The sequence below is a fragment of the Leptonotus elevatus genome, chromosome 14, assembly GCF_054856555.1.
Source record: "Leptonotus elevatus isolate MCC_2025b chromosome 14, RoL_Lele_1.0, whole genome shotgun sequence".
Classification (NCBI taxonomy): domain Eukaryota; kingdom Metazoa; phylum Chordata; class Actinopteri; order Syngnathiformes; family Syngnathidae; genus Leptonotus; species Leptonotus elevatus.
The window spans coordinates 14,498,425-14,512,259 of NC_141252.1; the positions used below are offsets into that span (position 1 = coordinate 14,498,425).

At 37.9% G+C, this 13,835-nt stretch overlaps 1 protein-coding gene across 6 annotated transcripts in view; it reads left to right on the plus strand.

Moving 5' to 3' along the window:
* Window positions 1–8,086: 8,086 nt before the first annotated feature.
* The window catches only part of ralgapa2 (Ral GTPase activating protein catalytic subunit alpha 2), a 103,398-nt gene continuing 97,649 nt past the window's right edge, over window positions 8,087–13,835 (plus strand). For 3 of the 6 annotated variants that reach the window (XM_086094420.1, XM_086094426.1, XM_086094424.1), the window contains exon 1: window positions 8,088–8,403. In XM_086094420.1, coding sequence (XP_085950546.1) covers window positions 8,298–8,403 — 106 coding nt within the window. In that variant the 5' untranslated portion in view covers window positions 8,088–8,297. Of the gene's footprint in view, window positions 8,404–13,835 lie in introns of all 6 variants that reach the window. The other 3 variants (XM_086094427.1, XM_086094423.1, XM_086094425.1) reach the window with 2 other exon arrangements.

A 13,835-nucleotide genomic window follows, 5' to 3' on the forward strand; every position in this document is an offset into this window, starting at 1 on the left:
CATAAGTAAACCTGAATGCACTATACCCGTGGGAACCCATACTTAATGACGCCATTTAATTCTATTGGCTTTTCAGGAAATATATAGGCTGTTGCTGTGGTAGAAGTAAACAAAGTTAGTTGGGGAGGGAGCTACATTGTGTTGACTGAGAAAAACATTTTCCAGAGAGGAAAAGGCGTGAAATCCCTCTTGTGCTTGTTATTGCTTGTTATTTCACAGTCCTGGGGCTTCAGTTTGGGCCATAAATAACACACAAGACAACAAATACAAACATGTCATTGCACACAGTTTATACAGTAGGAGAGTGAATTTTGCCAGAGAACTTATTAATGACCTCATGTTGTCAGGATCCTCTGCTAGAATATAAATCCCACGGAATACATTGTGTGTGTAGTATTAGCATTGCATTTCAGCAGCAGCATTTTTCTAGAATATAAACTAGCCAAAGATGGCATCTACTTCCCATAAATTGTGTGTGAGGTGGGAAACTTGGATTTGCTGGGCAGGCGGAGGATAAATAATGGTTTCAGTATCATGTTGGCCAGTGTAGCAGCCACCTGCTGATCCGGGCGCACAGGTAGAGCCAACAGGGTGACACACGGCCATTCAGTCCGCCAGCAAACTAATCAGTGAAAAGGATGAACTCCAAGCTTATCGGATGGGGTCACGGATGTAGGTGGAGGAGGCGGCAGTGACAGAGCAGGGATGTTTTTATTTATTTATTTTCCGCACACTAAGGCGAGACAGGCCCTCGAATGGGAGAATGCGCAAATCTCAATGTACGAGGTTGGGAGAGCGCCAACCTCGAGGAGGTGAAGGAAGCTTGCTGTGTGCCGCCCACACAGGAACTGAACTTGTGACAGTCGGATGTTAACACCCTCGGATGATATCATGATTTCTTGCTTTCGCAGCAAAATCGGCAGTGTTAATTCAACACCTATAGAGTTGAAATTAACACTTCAAAAGTGTCTATAGTGATCCACATTAAATGTAGTATAAAAAAAAACACTTAAGAAAGTGTTATTTTTTTACACCAAGATGCAGATAAAACAACTCTGATGATTGTTGAAATGTAACTTTAGCCAACACTGGTTAGTGTTGATTTGACACACACTAGTGTGTAGTGGTAAATTACACTCTAAAAACAGTTGGGTCAAAAGTAACCCAATTATGGATCCAAAAATGGACCGATCCACTTTATGGGTCAATTTGACCCAATTTTCTGGGTTGTTTTATACATAATTACCCAATTTTTTGACCCAAGGAAAGGTTCTGACCAATATTTATGAGTTGTTCTACACTAAAAAACAATTTCTTGACTCAAAATTGGGTCAAATTGACCCAAGTAGAGGATCGTTCCATTTTTGACCCAACTGTTTTTAATTTTTAGTTGTTTTTTTTCGTGTTTTACACCATCTCATGTTGCACTTTTTTAACACTTAAAACGAGTTGCTTTCATTAACACTAGAAATGTTAATATTAACTAAATATTTAACTGGTAGAGAGTGAAAAAATATAGTGCCAATTTAAACTCCCAATTCTTTCCCGCAAACTCTAAAATATTACTACATTCTTAAAAAAAAAAAAAAGAAACCACATTTGGTAGTTAAAGTGACAAATTAACAAGTCCACCACTTATAACAATGCACTTCACAATAACACATCCAATCAATGGCCAACCAATCCTCAAGCACAGGTTACACAATGTGAGTGTGGTACAATTAGTTTTGTCATCGCCGTCAGTGTTTCCCAGTGATAAGCGAGGAGGAGGAAAATGGCGCTGACTCGTCCCTCTCAAACTAGAGAAGTGCAGGTGTGAAAGCGGAGCTTAATTACATTTTTGCAGAGCTAATCTAACACTGGGTGATCAACTACTAACTAAACAACACCCACTCTGAACACCATTTAACTTTGCGAACGTTAAAATTACACTTCAAGAAATCAACTCCACAAAATGTAACCCTGAAATTTTAACACTCCAATTTGTGCTGCGTATATGACATCTGAAACATTTGCGATGGAAAGATGTGAATTTTAATCTTTAATTTTAATAGATGCAAGGTTCTATTATTACAATTGTGTGACAACTTGAATCCATACTGCAAGAACATGCTCAAGTATTACATTGTGTCTGAAGCATTCCCCAACAACCGTTTCATTCATTTCCCAGATAAACGTGTAGCCTTTGAAATGCAAGGCCGCCGAGCGAGTCTGCAGTTCGGCTTTAAATTCAAGAATGTCTCAGTACGGAGACACGCCGTTGAATGGAGGCATTATTTCAGCCTCTTAACTGATCACCGCTGGAAACCAGTCGGTATCAGCTTTTAAAGGCACACGGCTGTAATTCAGGAGGCGATTTCACATCTTAACAGAATCCAATTAAAAAACGCAAGCGTTTCAATTAAACGTCCCCTGGTTTGTCGCTACAGTGTCGCATCACGAGTGAAATTGGAATCAGATTAGGGAGAGAACCTGAAGAACTATTTTTCAGCTTAATATGGATCACACATTCCAAATGGAAACCCCTGTCATGCATACCGCAGAAGAAAAATCGCCTTTCTTTGCCAAAACGCGTCATTTAATTCTGCGGGCCTTATTAATTTCACAGCAGATTACCTGCGAGATACAAAATGCTGTCAGCAAAGAGTTTTAATTAAGTAGAGCATATTTTGCAGTGAGTACCTTATGTGAAACAGTTGCCTTATAATGCTCTTGTTTTAATTACTTCAGAGTGCCCCCTCATTAACCTCTATGGAAATGTGCCCCAATCCACCGTCTACATCATCAACACCAGACTTAGCAATTGATATACTTTATCTATACACTACGTGATGTACATTTATTACACAGCTTCACCTTTATAAGTAGTCATTTAACTGAACCATTTGATATAGTATTATTTTTATTTAGACGTGTTTAAGTTCTGACAGAATGTTGTATGTATGGTTGTTGTGCTATGAAACTTGTCTTTGATTGCTCAGGGCACAATGACGACCCCTGGTGGTAGCTGAGATATAAACTAGACACGTTCTTTGTCTTTATTTTATTTTATTGTGGATTCGAAAGTGACACATTATTTTCAATATTCCAGTAGGATTAAAATAGTTGCCAGTAAAGTGCTGTATTGTTTTATTTTTCAAACGCTTCACTTCACATTTGAGTAGTGAAGCTAATTTATTTGTACTCTTTTGTAATTTTCTCAAAAAATTAAGTGTTAACTTCAATTAATATGTCATCAAAGTGTGTGTGTGTGTGTGTGTATGTGTGCGTGCGTGAGAAAAAGTGAAATGATTTGACAAGAAAATATTAAAGTCAATGTGTCTTTTTTTTTTTTTATAGTCTGTTAGGTGTCTAAGCAGACCCAAATCCAAATATGGTACAAAAATTCAAACTATATTTACCTACTTTATTTATTTATTTATTTGTTTGTTTGTTTGTTTGTTTGTTTATTTATTTATTTTATTTAACTATATATGTATTTATTTATTTATTACTCTGTGATTTTTCTTACAAACTGTACATTTTCAATTTGGCCTTTTTTTTCATAATTAAGAGGAATTTTGAATTTAAAAAGTTGTTTTTTTACTCAGACTGTGTGAATGGGGGGGAAAGGCCACTGTCCACACCAACACTGCTTTAATGTGGTTTAACTGGATACATTAGATTTTAATGGCACTTAATTGTGGAAAAGGGAAATCCATAACCACATAAGGAGAAAAGTCAAGTATTTCCAAGCTCTTTGTAGGAACAATTTAGAGGCGACAAGTGCTTTTCAAACCTTGGATTATAGGCAGCCTGGCCGTTGAGAAGAGCAATGTGTATTTGTGAGGCTGCAGTGCCACCCTTTGGTCACGAGGCCTTTAAAACACCACCAACTCCAAAATCCATTTTCAACACCGTCATCCAGTTCAGGGTTGCGGGGCGAGCATATAGCCCATCTGACTCCGGGCGAACAAAGCGTATTATTCTGTATTTTTATTAAATGTTCCTTGAGAACATCTAATAGAATGAATCACTGTAGGTCTGTGTAAAACAATGTAGCATCTAATTCTCATAAACCATACGACCTCACCTCACATACTTGCAGGTGCAGGACAAGCGGGTAGTATTGTGTCTCACCGTTGTTGTTGAAAGATTATCGATGGTCCATGTTATCTCAGATAATAAGCAATAAGCTGCACTTGTACAACAGGGCAGGTTTGCCAAGACTGAGCGATGATTACGGCGGTGATTACTCCTTCGTCAGAATGGCCCACTTCAGATAATGAGTGTCATACCAAACTGCAGGCCAAAGGCGGATTTGACTCTTTTCACTCCTTAGCTTCAGCTCTGTCATCGCCTCTTTCATTTTCTTTCAGCAATCTTGACAAAGAGACACAATCACTTCAACATTATTGTTACTGATCAATATTTCCCAGTGTTCACTTGAATAAATCACTTGCTTCTTTCTCACACAGTCATAATTTACAACAACGTAAGACTTCACCTCCAGTTTTACTCTTGCCTTGACCGAGAATATGGTATTGTTTCTTTGGATTATATAACCTCTTGTGTTCTGCAGTCGTTTACGTTCCTTTCACCATTTTATTTCAAAGGGCTTTGGCGCCCTCTTTTGGTGACTCTGGTGATGCCTTCATTTAATAATAAGTGATAAATAATAAGACAAAAATAAAACGATAAATAATGTATCAGTTCTGTTATAATTATTATCTATGGAAACTACTGTAATGTCATTTCATGGACATTTGATTAATAATAATAATAATAATAATAATAATAATAATAATAATAATAATAATAATAATAATAATAATAATAATAATAATAATAATAATAATAATAATAATAATAATAATAATAATAATAGATAAATGCATTATATTTTATCAGTCTGACTAAACAAACCAACCAAAAATAATTTAAAGAACACAAATCACATTAATTTAGTTCTACCCAAGTTAACTTCTCTTCTGGACAGCTCCCTTGAGTTGCACTCTAAAATCAGTTAGTAAAAGTAACCCAATTATGCATTAGAAAATGGACTAATCCACTTTTTGGGTCAATTTGACCCAACTTTCTGGGAGATTTTATACAAAATGACCCTTATTTTTGGACCCAAGTAAAGGATCAGACCAATATTTACGAGTTGTTTTACACTGAAAGACCAATTTCTTGACTCAAAGTTGGGTCAAATAGACCCAAGTAGAGGATCGGTCAATTTTTCACCCATAGTTGGGTTATTTTTAATTCAACTATTTTTTGAGTGTGATATTAAAGTTATAAATGATGCAGTGGACCATGAAATCTTGACAATTAAGCTCTATAACAGTGGTCTGTCAAAACAAGCCATTTTTTGGTTCTCTAATTATACTTGCCTGGAAAATCACAATTTATCAAAAGTGCTGGACTTTCTTCTTCTCTCCATCCTGTCAAAAAAAGGTGTGCCTCAGGGCGCGCTATTGGGATCTCTGTTGTTCTGCCTGTATGTAAACAACATATGTGACAATATTTTTATTGAGGTTATATTTATTGTATGCTGATGATGGAGTCTTATGTTGCTAATTCACTTTATTTGATAAACACCCTCAAAATCCTGCAATCAACTTTCGATGTGGTCCAACATTGTGTAATGCATCTTAAACAGAAGGTAAATATAATAAAGAACTATTGTAACCACTCAAGGGAGTAAAATTGAAATAATCCATTCATTAAGTGTTGGGGTATGGTTATTGATCAGAATCTGTCCTTTCAAATGCATATTGAAAATCATGTGATCAAAATAACTCAAAATTTTTCATATCCACAACAAAATCTGCTTTTCATTCACACAAATTAGTGGCATCGAAAATGGGGTGAAATGTATCTTCTTTACTGGTTAAGGTAATAGAAATGCACTCTGTATTCCATTGATTAACATCCATCCACATATATGGACATATTTTACAACTGGTCAACTTTTATATATAAAGCTGCTTCCCCCAGATCTCTGTAGGATATGCTCACAAATCAAAGTCTGTACTGTGATAACTTTATTGTGTTTTATTTGTTTTGTTGTTGTTTTTTTGTAAAGAATGAGAAAGAAAGATTTATAGTGGGTTGAATAAACATTGAAGTTTGATACCATCATCTTTTAGTAGTAAAAATAATACCATGTGAAGAATTGTGAAATATCAATCTGGAAGCAAACTCAATACAACTTTGTGTCAGTGTGAGTGAGTGAGTGAGTGAGTTATTTTTGTTATTATTATTGTATTATTGGTTAATATATCCACACATCCATCCTTCTACTACCGCTACTACTATCTGAGGTCGGGTCGTGGGGGGGGGGGGGGGGTGTTCCCCAAGGCGCTACCAGGACAGCCGAGAGACATAGTTTCTCAAACATGTCCTGGGTAATCCCCGGGGCCTCCTGCAGTCTAACCAGATGCCCGAGCCACCTCAACTGGCTTCACTTGGAGTTGCAGCGGAGGACCAGACTCTTCACCCTATCCCTGCAGAGGTAAGAGTAACGTAGATCGACTGGAGATCTGCAACTCTCACTGGAGTGGTTTGCAGCCAAGTGTGAAGCGGTTAAAATTAAAATCAGCTCCTCCAAATCTGCATGGTCCTCAGCCAGAAAAGGATGGAGTGCCTCACCGGGTTGGGGAGATCCTGATCCAAGTGGGGGAGTTCAAATAGCTTGGTTAATATAATTAATTGATTAATTAAGAGTAAGACTAAAATATTTAGTTGTATGCATTAGTCTACTATTGCGTGTGCTGGTAGATGTACTGTTTTATGTTAAGTGCATTGCAATGAATTAGAATATTATATAAAGCTGCATTTATTTTAAACATAAACACTCAAATTTAGTAATTCAAAAGATAAAGCTTGAACTTTTTTTCAGTACCATAGGCTACATCTTCTCAAACAGAGTTGAATGGCAAAATTGACAACAGGTGTTTGATCCATAAATGGACGGACCAAAACATTTTCACATTCATTCCGCTATCGTATCTATTTAAAGTCCTCTTCATCATGCTTTTCACATGTTAACGTTGAGCTTGGAGTATTACGAGTAATTTAGTGTCATCAGCAGGGTGCAACAGACAATGAGACTGGAAAAATCACAGCCATATATAAAGTGGACGTCCTTGGAGAATTGGATAAAACACCTCCTTGCTAGATAACAGCAAGCTGTGCAAAAAATTACAGAACCACTGAACTGTTGGACATGTATATTCACATGTTTAGAGAAGATTAAATGATCAAGTTAAATTCACTTGTATGTAAAATTTACAGTGCATTTTAGGTTCATCCTGAAATTTCAGTTTACCCGAAAGCCAAATATCCCCCAACGTTTATATCTCTGATTAAAAAAAAAAGTGCATATACTGTATTTAAACTATAAATACTAATGTTAAGTTTAACTATTCTGTATAAAAACGAATTTTACATATTTTTCGTCATTGTGCGAACACAGTACACGTGTCTTACGTCTAAAAATGCGTCACTACCGGGAAAAGTTGCTGTTGATCAATTTGATCCAGTCTCTACTTCCAAAAATAAGAAGGCTATCAATACCCAGCCTCCCCCCCCCCACCCCCATTCATTTATTGTTATTGTGAGATTGTTGTGTACTGTGATGATGATTGTTTGCTTAATGTTAGCCATGTTTGGCTTTTGATTTCAATTAGTTAAATAAAGCAATAAAAAAAAAAAGATCACATCTGGTACCGACATCGGGAAAAAAAATTTTTTTGATCCAGTGACTTTCTATTTCAAAACACCAGGAGGCGCTTTGGAGCCGCGAGTCGTCAACCGCTATTGTAACCCCCCAACCCCCACCCCCATCTATTATGTCCACTCGCAAAATATAGATTAATGTGTATTGACTGGCTGTACCGTCAGAGCTACTTTGCGTGGTTCAATTGGTGGACAATTTACTGCGCGATAAGTAGATTAATTGTGTGAAAGGTATCGGATAACAATGTTTATGCAATGGAATATACAATAAAATAGCACGGGTAGCCGAAAGATTAAAGTTGAAATTAAAACTGTCCGCGCGTTGACTGAAATGTAAGGTTTTAAATCAGTAGGCGTAGTCGTCACTAGTCAGAACACTCCTCGCTGTCAGACGCGCTTCCGTGTTTACACTCCAGCCAGAAAAAAAAAGAGGGGGGAACACTGGCGGCTGTCGGGCGAATGTTTACTGTGCAAGCATCGAGTGGTGGTGAGGGAAGTGACAGTCACACTGGAGCTTCGGTGTATGGTAACAACACAGGTGATCGGCTTCCACGGTTGCAATTTACAGCGGAATGTTCACTCGAAGGGGCCATGGAGACGTCAAGAAATCTACACAGAAAGTTTTGGACCCAAAGAAGGATGTTCTGACGCGGCTGAAGCACCTGCGCTCACTGTTGGGTGAGTGAAATCGATGACACCGTGCTTTTTGATGCTGCATCGCCGATCGAGGCTAAGCTAGTCGCGCTAGCTAACTGGCACAAGCCGACTGTCTTCATCCAGGCAAGCGGGCAGGTTGTCACTGTGCTCACTCGACTAAGCCGGCTGACAGGTTCCGCTCATGTCCAGAATTGCTCGACTCTGCACTCTGGCATGTTCATCTCGCCGTTCTCGCGTCCGTGCATTTTGCTTGACGTTAACAATAATTCATTGTGATGCAACGTGGGTGCTAGCTCCCCTGGCTGCTAACGAGGCTGACAATGCTAACTGACGGTGCCTCGTTAGAGCATCAATCTTTGTGTTGCCTGCCACGACCATTGTTTTCATTCAGTCATTTGTCTTTACTGATGACATTCATGTATGTCAAATAGTTAACAATTACACAAGTAGAAGGCAATTTAGGCTTAAAGCTCAAGTGAGAATACTAATAGCTCATCTTTATTGCCTGGAGCAACTGACATCAAGTTGCACAGCATTTGAAAATAATACTACAGTTGCAACTATATGACATTTTGTGCACATTTAATCTAACGAGGAAGTTCAGCTTTCACATAAGAGCACATAAGAGTTGTAGAAATATTTTTGCCAAACAATTACAACAGTGACCTAACCTTTACTGATCTAAGGTACATATTTTACATTAGAAAAAAAAACATCACCAAACTTCAAGAGCCTTCTGATGGAAGAGCATTTCATTGGTTTTCCTGTCACTCTCCATCACTAGCATAGCTAGTTCAACTTTCTTTGTTGTAAATAATAATTTTCAAACTGAAATGGAATCACTGACCTCTCAATCTCGAGACCGTATGACATTCTTGTAAAGTCCAATCAACATTTCATCTAACCAGGAAGTGAATTCTATACATTATATATATTAGGGGTGCAAGTGCAACGATTAATCGATAAATCAACAATTAATTGATTGACAAATTAATTATAGCTCAATAAAAATACAATACAGATGCAAAAATCCAGTGGAAATAATTACATCCATGCTCCTCTACCAGTGTCTTAAATAAAGTATTTGCAGGTGATGTAAACATGCTACCACAAAGAAGTAGTCTTACTGCAGTAACATTAACCTTAATTCATTGTTCATACAATGTTAGTGTATTATCCGTGATGTGTGTCATCTAAAGTTACCCTTGAATGTTTTTTGTTGCTGACACACTTATACTCTACTCTTCCACCCATGTATATATATCAATATTTACATTGCAAGTCCATTGGCGACTCTTTTGCGCCGCTGAATTTTCAACTTGAGCCCCTAAAATGTCAGGTTCAGGACCACTGTGCTCCTACTAAGAAAATGTTACTGAGCCCTGCATATACACATACTTGCTTAAATTCAATTTCATTTCAGTTAAGAGTGAACATTGAAGCTAGACACCTACGTAGGAAGACTGCTAACATATGGTGGACTCGATAACACTTGCCCTTAACACAGATAAATGTGGGTCAGTGTGTACTTGGGGACATTGTGAAGATGGAGACAGTGGACTAAATTGAATTATGGGCAGCATAAATGCAATTAATATTAGCGCTAGGGGTGCTGTGTTTCATGAATCTTATTAAAAGTATGACTGAAGACCATTTTTACTACACTAAGTATTTTGATATACCGGGGGCCTGCAATTAAAATTTAAGGGAGCCTTTTTAGAAAAAAAAAATCTCTTAATTAAGCCAAGGTAAGGAACATAATAACATATTGAATGCATTATAACTTACTAAATTCTGTAATATTCGATGTGGTGGTCATGTATTTGGGACAGACCTTTATTTTTATAAGTAAATTTTTCGCATGACATTCATCAATATATATTTATGCCAAGGGGGAAACCACCACCAAGCTATTTGCCCCTGTAGCACTAGCAACAGACTTTAAATGTCCTTTGCAGTTAAATTTGAAATGTCCCTGTGTGACTGATAGCACCAAAGGAAGTGATGCAATTGCAGTAAGTCACCAACTATATATTTTTTCTGGGCAAAAAAGACTGGTGTCATTTTTTTGTAGATTTTTTTTCAAGAGTATCATGTGACGTTACTTGGAATGCAGTCACTATTAAAGACATTAGCAGCACAGTGGACTACTAGTAAGCATGTTTTTGTCACAGTTGATTCGTGTTTGAATGTTGCCTCTGGTCTTCCTGTGTGGAGTTTGTATGTTCTCCCTTGCTTTTGTAGGTTTTCTTCGGGTACTGTGGCTTACTCCGATCTTCCAAAAATATATACTACAGTTGTGCTTGAAAGTTCACATACTATAGGGGTATGTAAACTTATAAGCGTACTGCATGGTGAGACAAAAGCTTAATGCCCATAAAAAACAAAATTCTGTGGCAATTGTTCTGATAATTTCAGAGGTTGAAGTCGACATGAGTAGAGATGTGCGTGTGAATTTTGGTGACGATTCATAGCATTTTTGCGTCAATGAGTGACGTTGAACTTTTGTACATTTGCAGTTGTGTTTTTTACATACCTCAAGGGTATGTAAACTTTCAAGCACAAGTGTATATGCGCCCTGACATTGACTGGCAACCGGTTCAGGGTCAATTCTGCCTCTCGCCCAAACTCAGCTGGGATAGGTGACTTTAGATGAGACCTGCAGTGAATAAAAACAAACTATTGACATACAAGCAAGCTGAACTGATGTGCATTTGATGTTTTTATATTTTGAAGTACAACATCATATGTTTGTTTAACTTTCTTCCTTGCATGGGGACTTTCCTTGGTTGATTTGCTAAGCACTCACGTGGGAGGAGTATCAATCCTCCTGACTGACCAAACTGTTGTGAACTGTTATTAATTAAAGCATTCATTTTGAATGCAAATCCCATTTTTAGGCTGATGTATTTCTTGTGGATATGCACTTCTGCTTAGTTTAATCTCTTGCAAAATGTATTGTTGAAAGTTTCACAGTAACCAGGCCTATAAGTGAGCATCTGCTATCTATTAGGCTTGTCCCAGTTCTAACCCATTTGCAAACACTTTTACTGACATGCTGTTGCTGTTGTATTGATTTAAAATACACTATTGCCCCCCCCCCCCCCCCCATGCAATCTGTGATGTCAAATGCCCCTGTAATGCCCAAAAATTCTGGAACAGTTGTTTCATGTGCCATTTTACTGCACTTGTCCTGAGTTCAATGTCATGTGCATTGCAACACAAAGTGGAGGTCAAAACAAGACTGTCTGACTGCATGTTTTTCTTTCCCGTGTGTGCAGTTAAAGATAAAGCTAGTCTGTTTGTCCAGCGGCAGCAATTGAGTAGTGCAGCTTGCATGTTCTTGCCACCCCCACCAGTACCACCCAACCATCAGTGAGTCCACCATGTTTTTAGCAAAGGATTTCCTCCCAGTGCTGCTGGTTCCTGTGTGGACATGAAGCACTGCTGAGTGATGCGCTAGTGTGCGGTACGAGAACTAATGGGAATATTGAATCATGGTGTTATATTTTCATCAACATCTACAATTCATTTTGCTGTCATGGACTGTGTGTGTTTGCTGACTGGAAAATATGTAACGCCAGCAGGTTTTTAACTAAAAATAGACAGATGTGGTTTTTTTTTCAAGGCTGATACCGATTATTTGTAGTCAAGGAGGCCAATAGTTGAGCTGATACTCATTTTAAGTACAATCTACAAAAATATGTCAAACTTAGAACGCTGCGATTGGCTGGCAACCAGTTCAGGGTGTACCCCGCCTACTGCCCGAAACCAGCTGCTATAGGCACCAGCGCCCCCCGCGACCCTTGACAAGCGGTTAAGAAAATGGATGGATAGAAACTTAGAACAAAAATACAAATTCCAATTTCCAACTTTTAACTTTGTTAAAATGTGTGATTGTTACAGCCTTTTGGTTGAACAATTTTTCAAATTTGTAACATCTTGTGTTCTGATTTATTTATTTTTATAGGCATCGTTGTTATACAATTCTAACAAAAAGTTGAGGAAAAGTTAAAAAGTTAAGTGAAAAATTAAAGAAGTAAATACCATAGATCCCTATTGTTTTCTACAGTAAGAGTAACTTTTTTTTTCTCCAAAATGTCAAAACAACTTAAATAATCTTTGTTTCAATGTCAAACAATAACTCTAGGTGCCCGAGACTTTCCAGGGTCAGAAGCATCTATTATGAAGGTAACTGAAAATTAAAATACCAGTAAACAGTTCCCTGAGGTTAGCACAGTTAAATTGAGCTTTTATTGGCCGTCATATTTAATTAAATTTTTTTAAAAGGCTAATGCTGATATTTGTCGAAATGCCAAATATTGGCACCAATATCCAGTCTATTCCTATTTTTTTTAACATAACGTTAACATAACGTTGCCCATAGTATGTTCCCTTGACTGGAAAACTAACAAAAAAAGACATAAAATACACATGAATTGAAAATCATTACCTTTAATGTGGGAAACCTCTATAAATGAACACCCTAAAGGTCAAGGTACAGATTAGAAACAGACTAAAGTCTTCTAGAAAAAATATATCTCAAAAGTAACACAAAAACTCAGAAATCATGTGTGATGCCAGTTTATCACAATCAAATCAAATCCTGCAAGGTCTCTTCTTTGTTTACCTTTTTGAGGTGATACCAGAGAAAAGACGAATACCATCGATGGCAAAAGGGCTGGTTAAATGGGCAAGGGGAATGGTGAAGACGATCTGAGTGTAACAGCCAGTGTATTGGTCTCTAGGTGTCATACAGGTCAGAGGTATAGAGGGGCAAGGTTATGATGAGCAGAAGCAGTATTCTGAAGTCTGGAGTGGACCATATTTTACTCAAAGCCAGCGTAACTATTGCGAGGGTAGGTGCATTGCGTTGGATGGATGGGGTGTTTATGATTATGCAGACAGCAAAATCTAAATCAGTTGTAGCTTACAGAGCAGTTTTTCTTTGAGACCAAAGAGGAGCGGTTTTAATTTTGCAGTAATCAAATCTGGAAGTTAAAAAGGCATTGACGTGATGACTGTGCTACTTGAAGATATAGATAGATGCCAAAGTGAAAATAAGTGGAGCGAGTGATGTTATTGGTATGAGCTTCAATGATAGTGTGATCCAGCATGACACATTGACACAGCCTTTTGACCTTTTGGCACGGGCCTACTGCATGATTGTTTGGGCAAAACTGTCGTTGTATTGGCCCGTCATTGGTGGATGTTGTTCCGTATTTTCGGCAAGTGCTTCATGACGCGAAGCCTCGAAAATACACGGACTGAGCAGTGAGCACCGTCTGAAGCAGGTTTACGTCCTCTCAGCCCGTGTATTTTTACGAGGCTTTGCGTCTTAAAGCACTCGTCGAAAATGCAGAAGTACTCGCCGAAAGGTGGGCATCCGTCAATGAAGGGCCGATGTAACACCGGTTTAGTCCAGCTCTGCAATTGTCAATATGGAGAGAAAA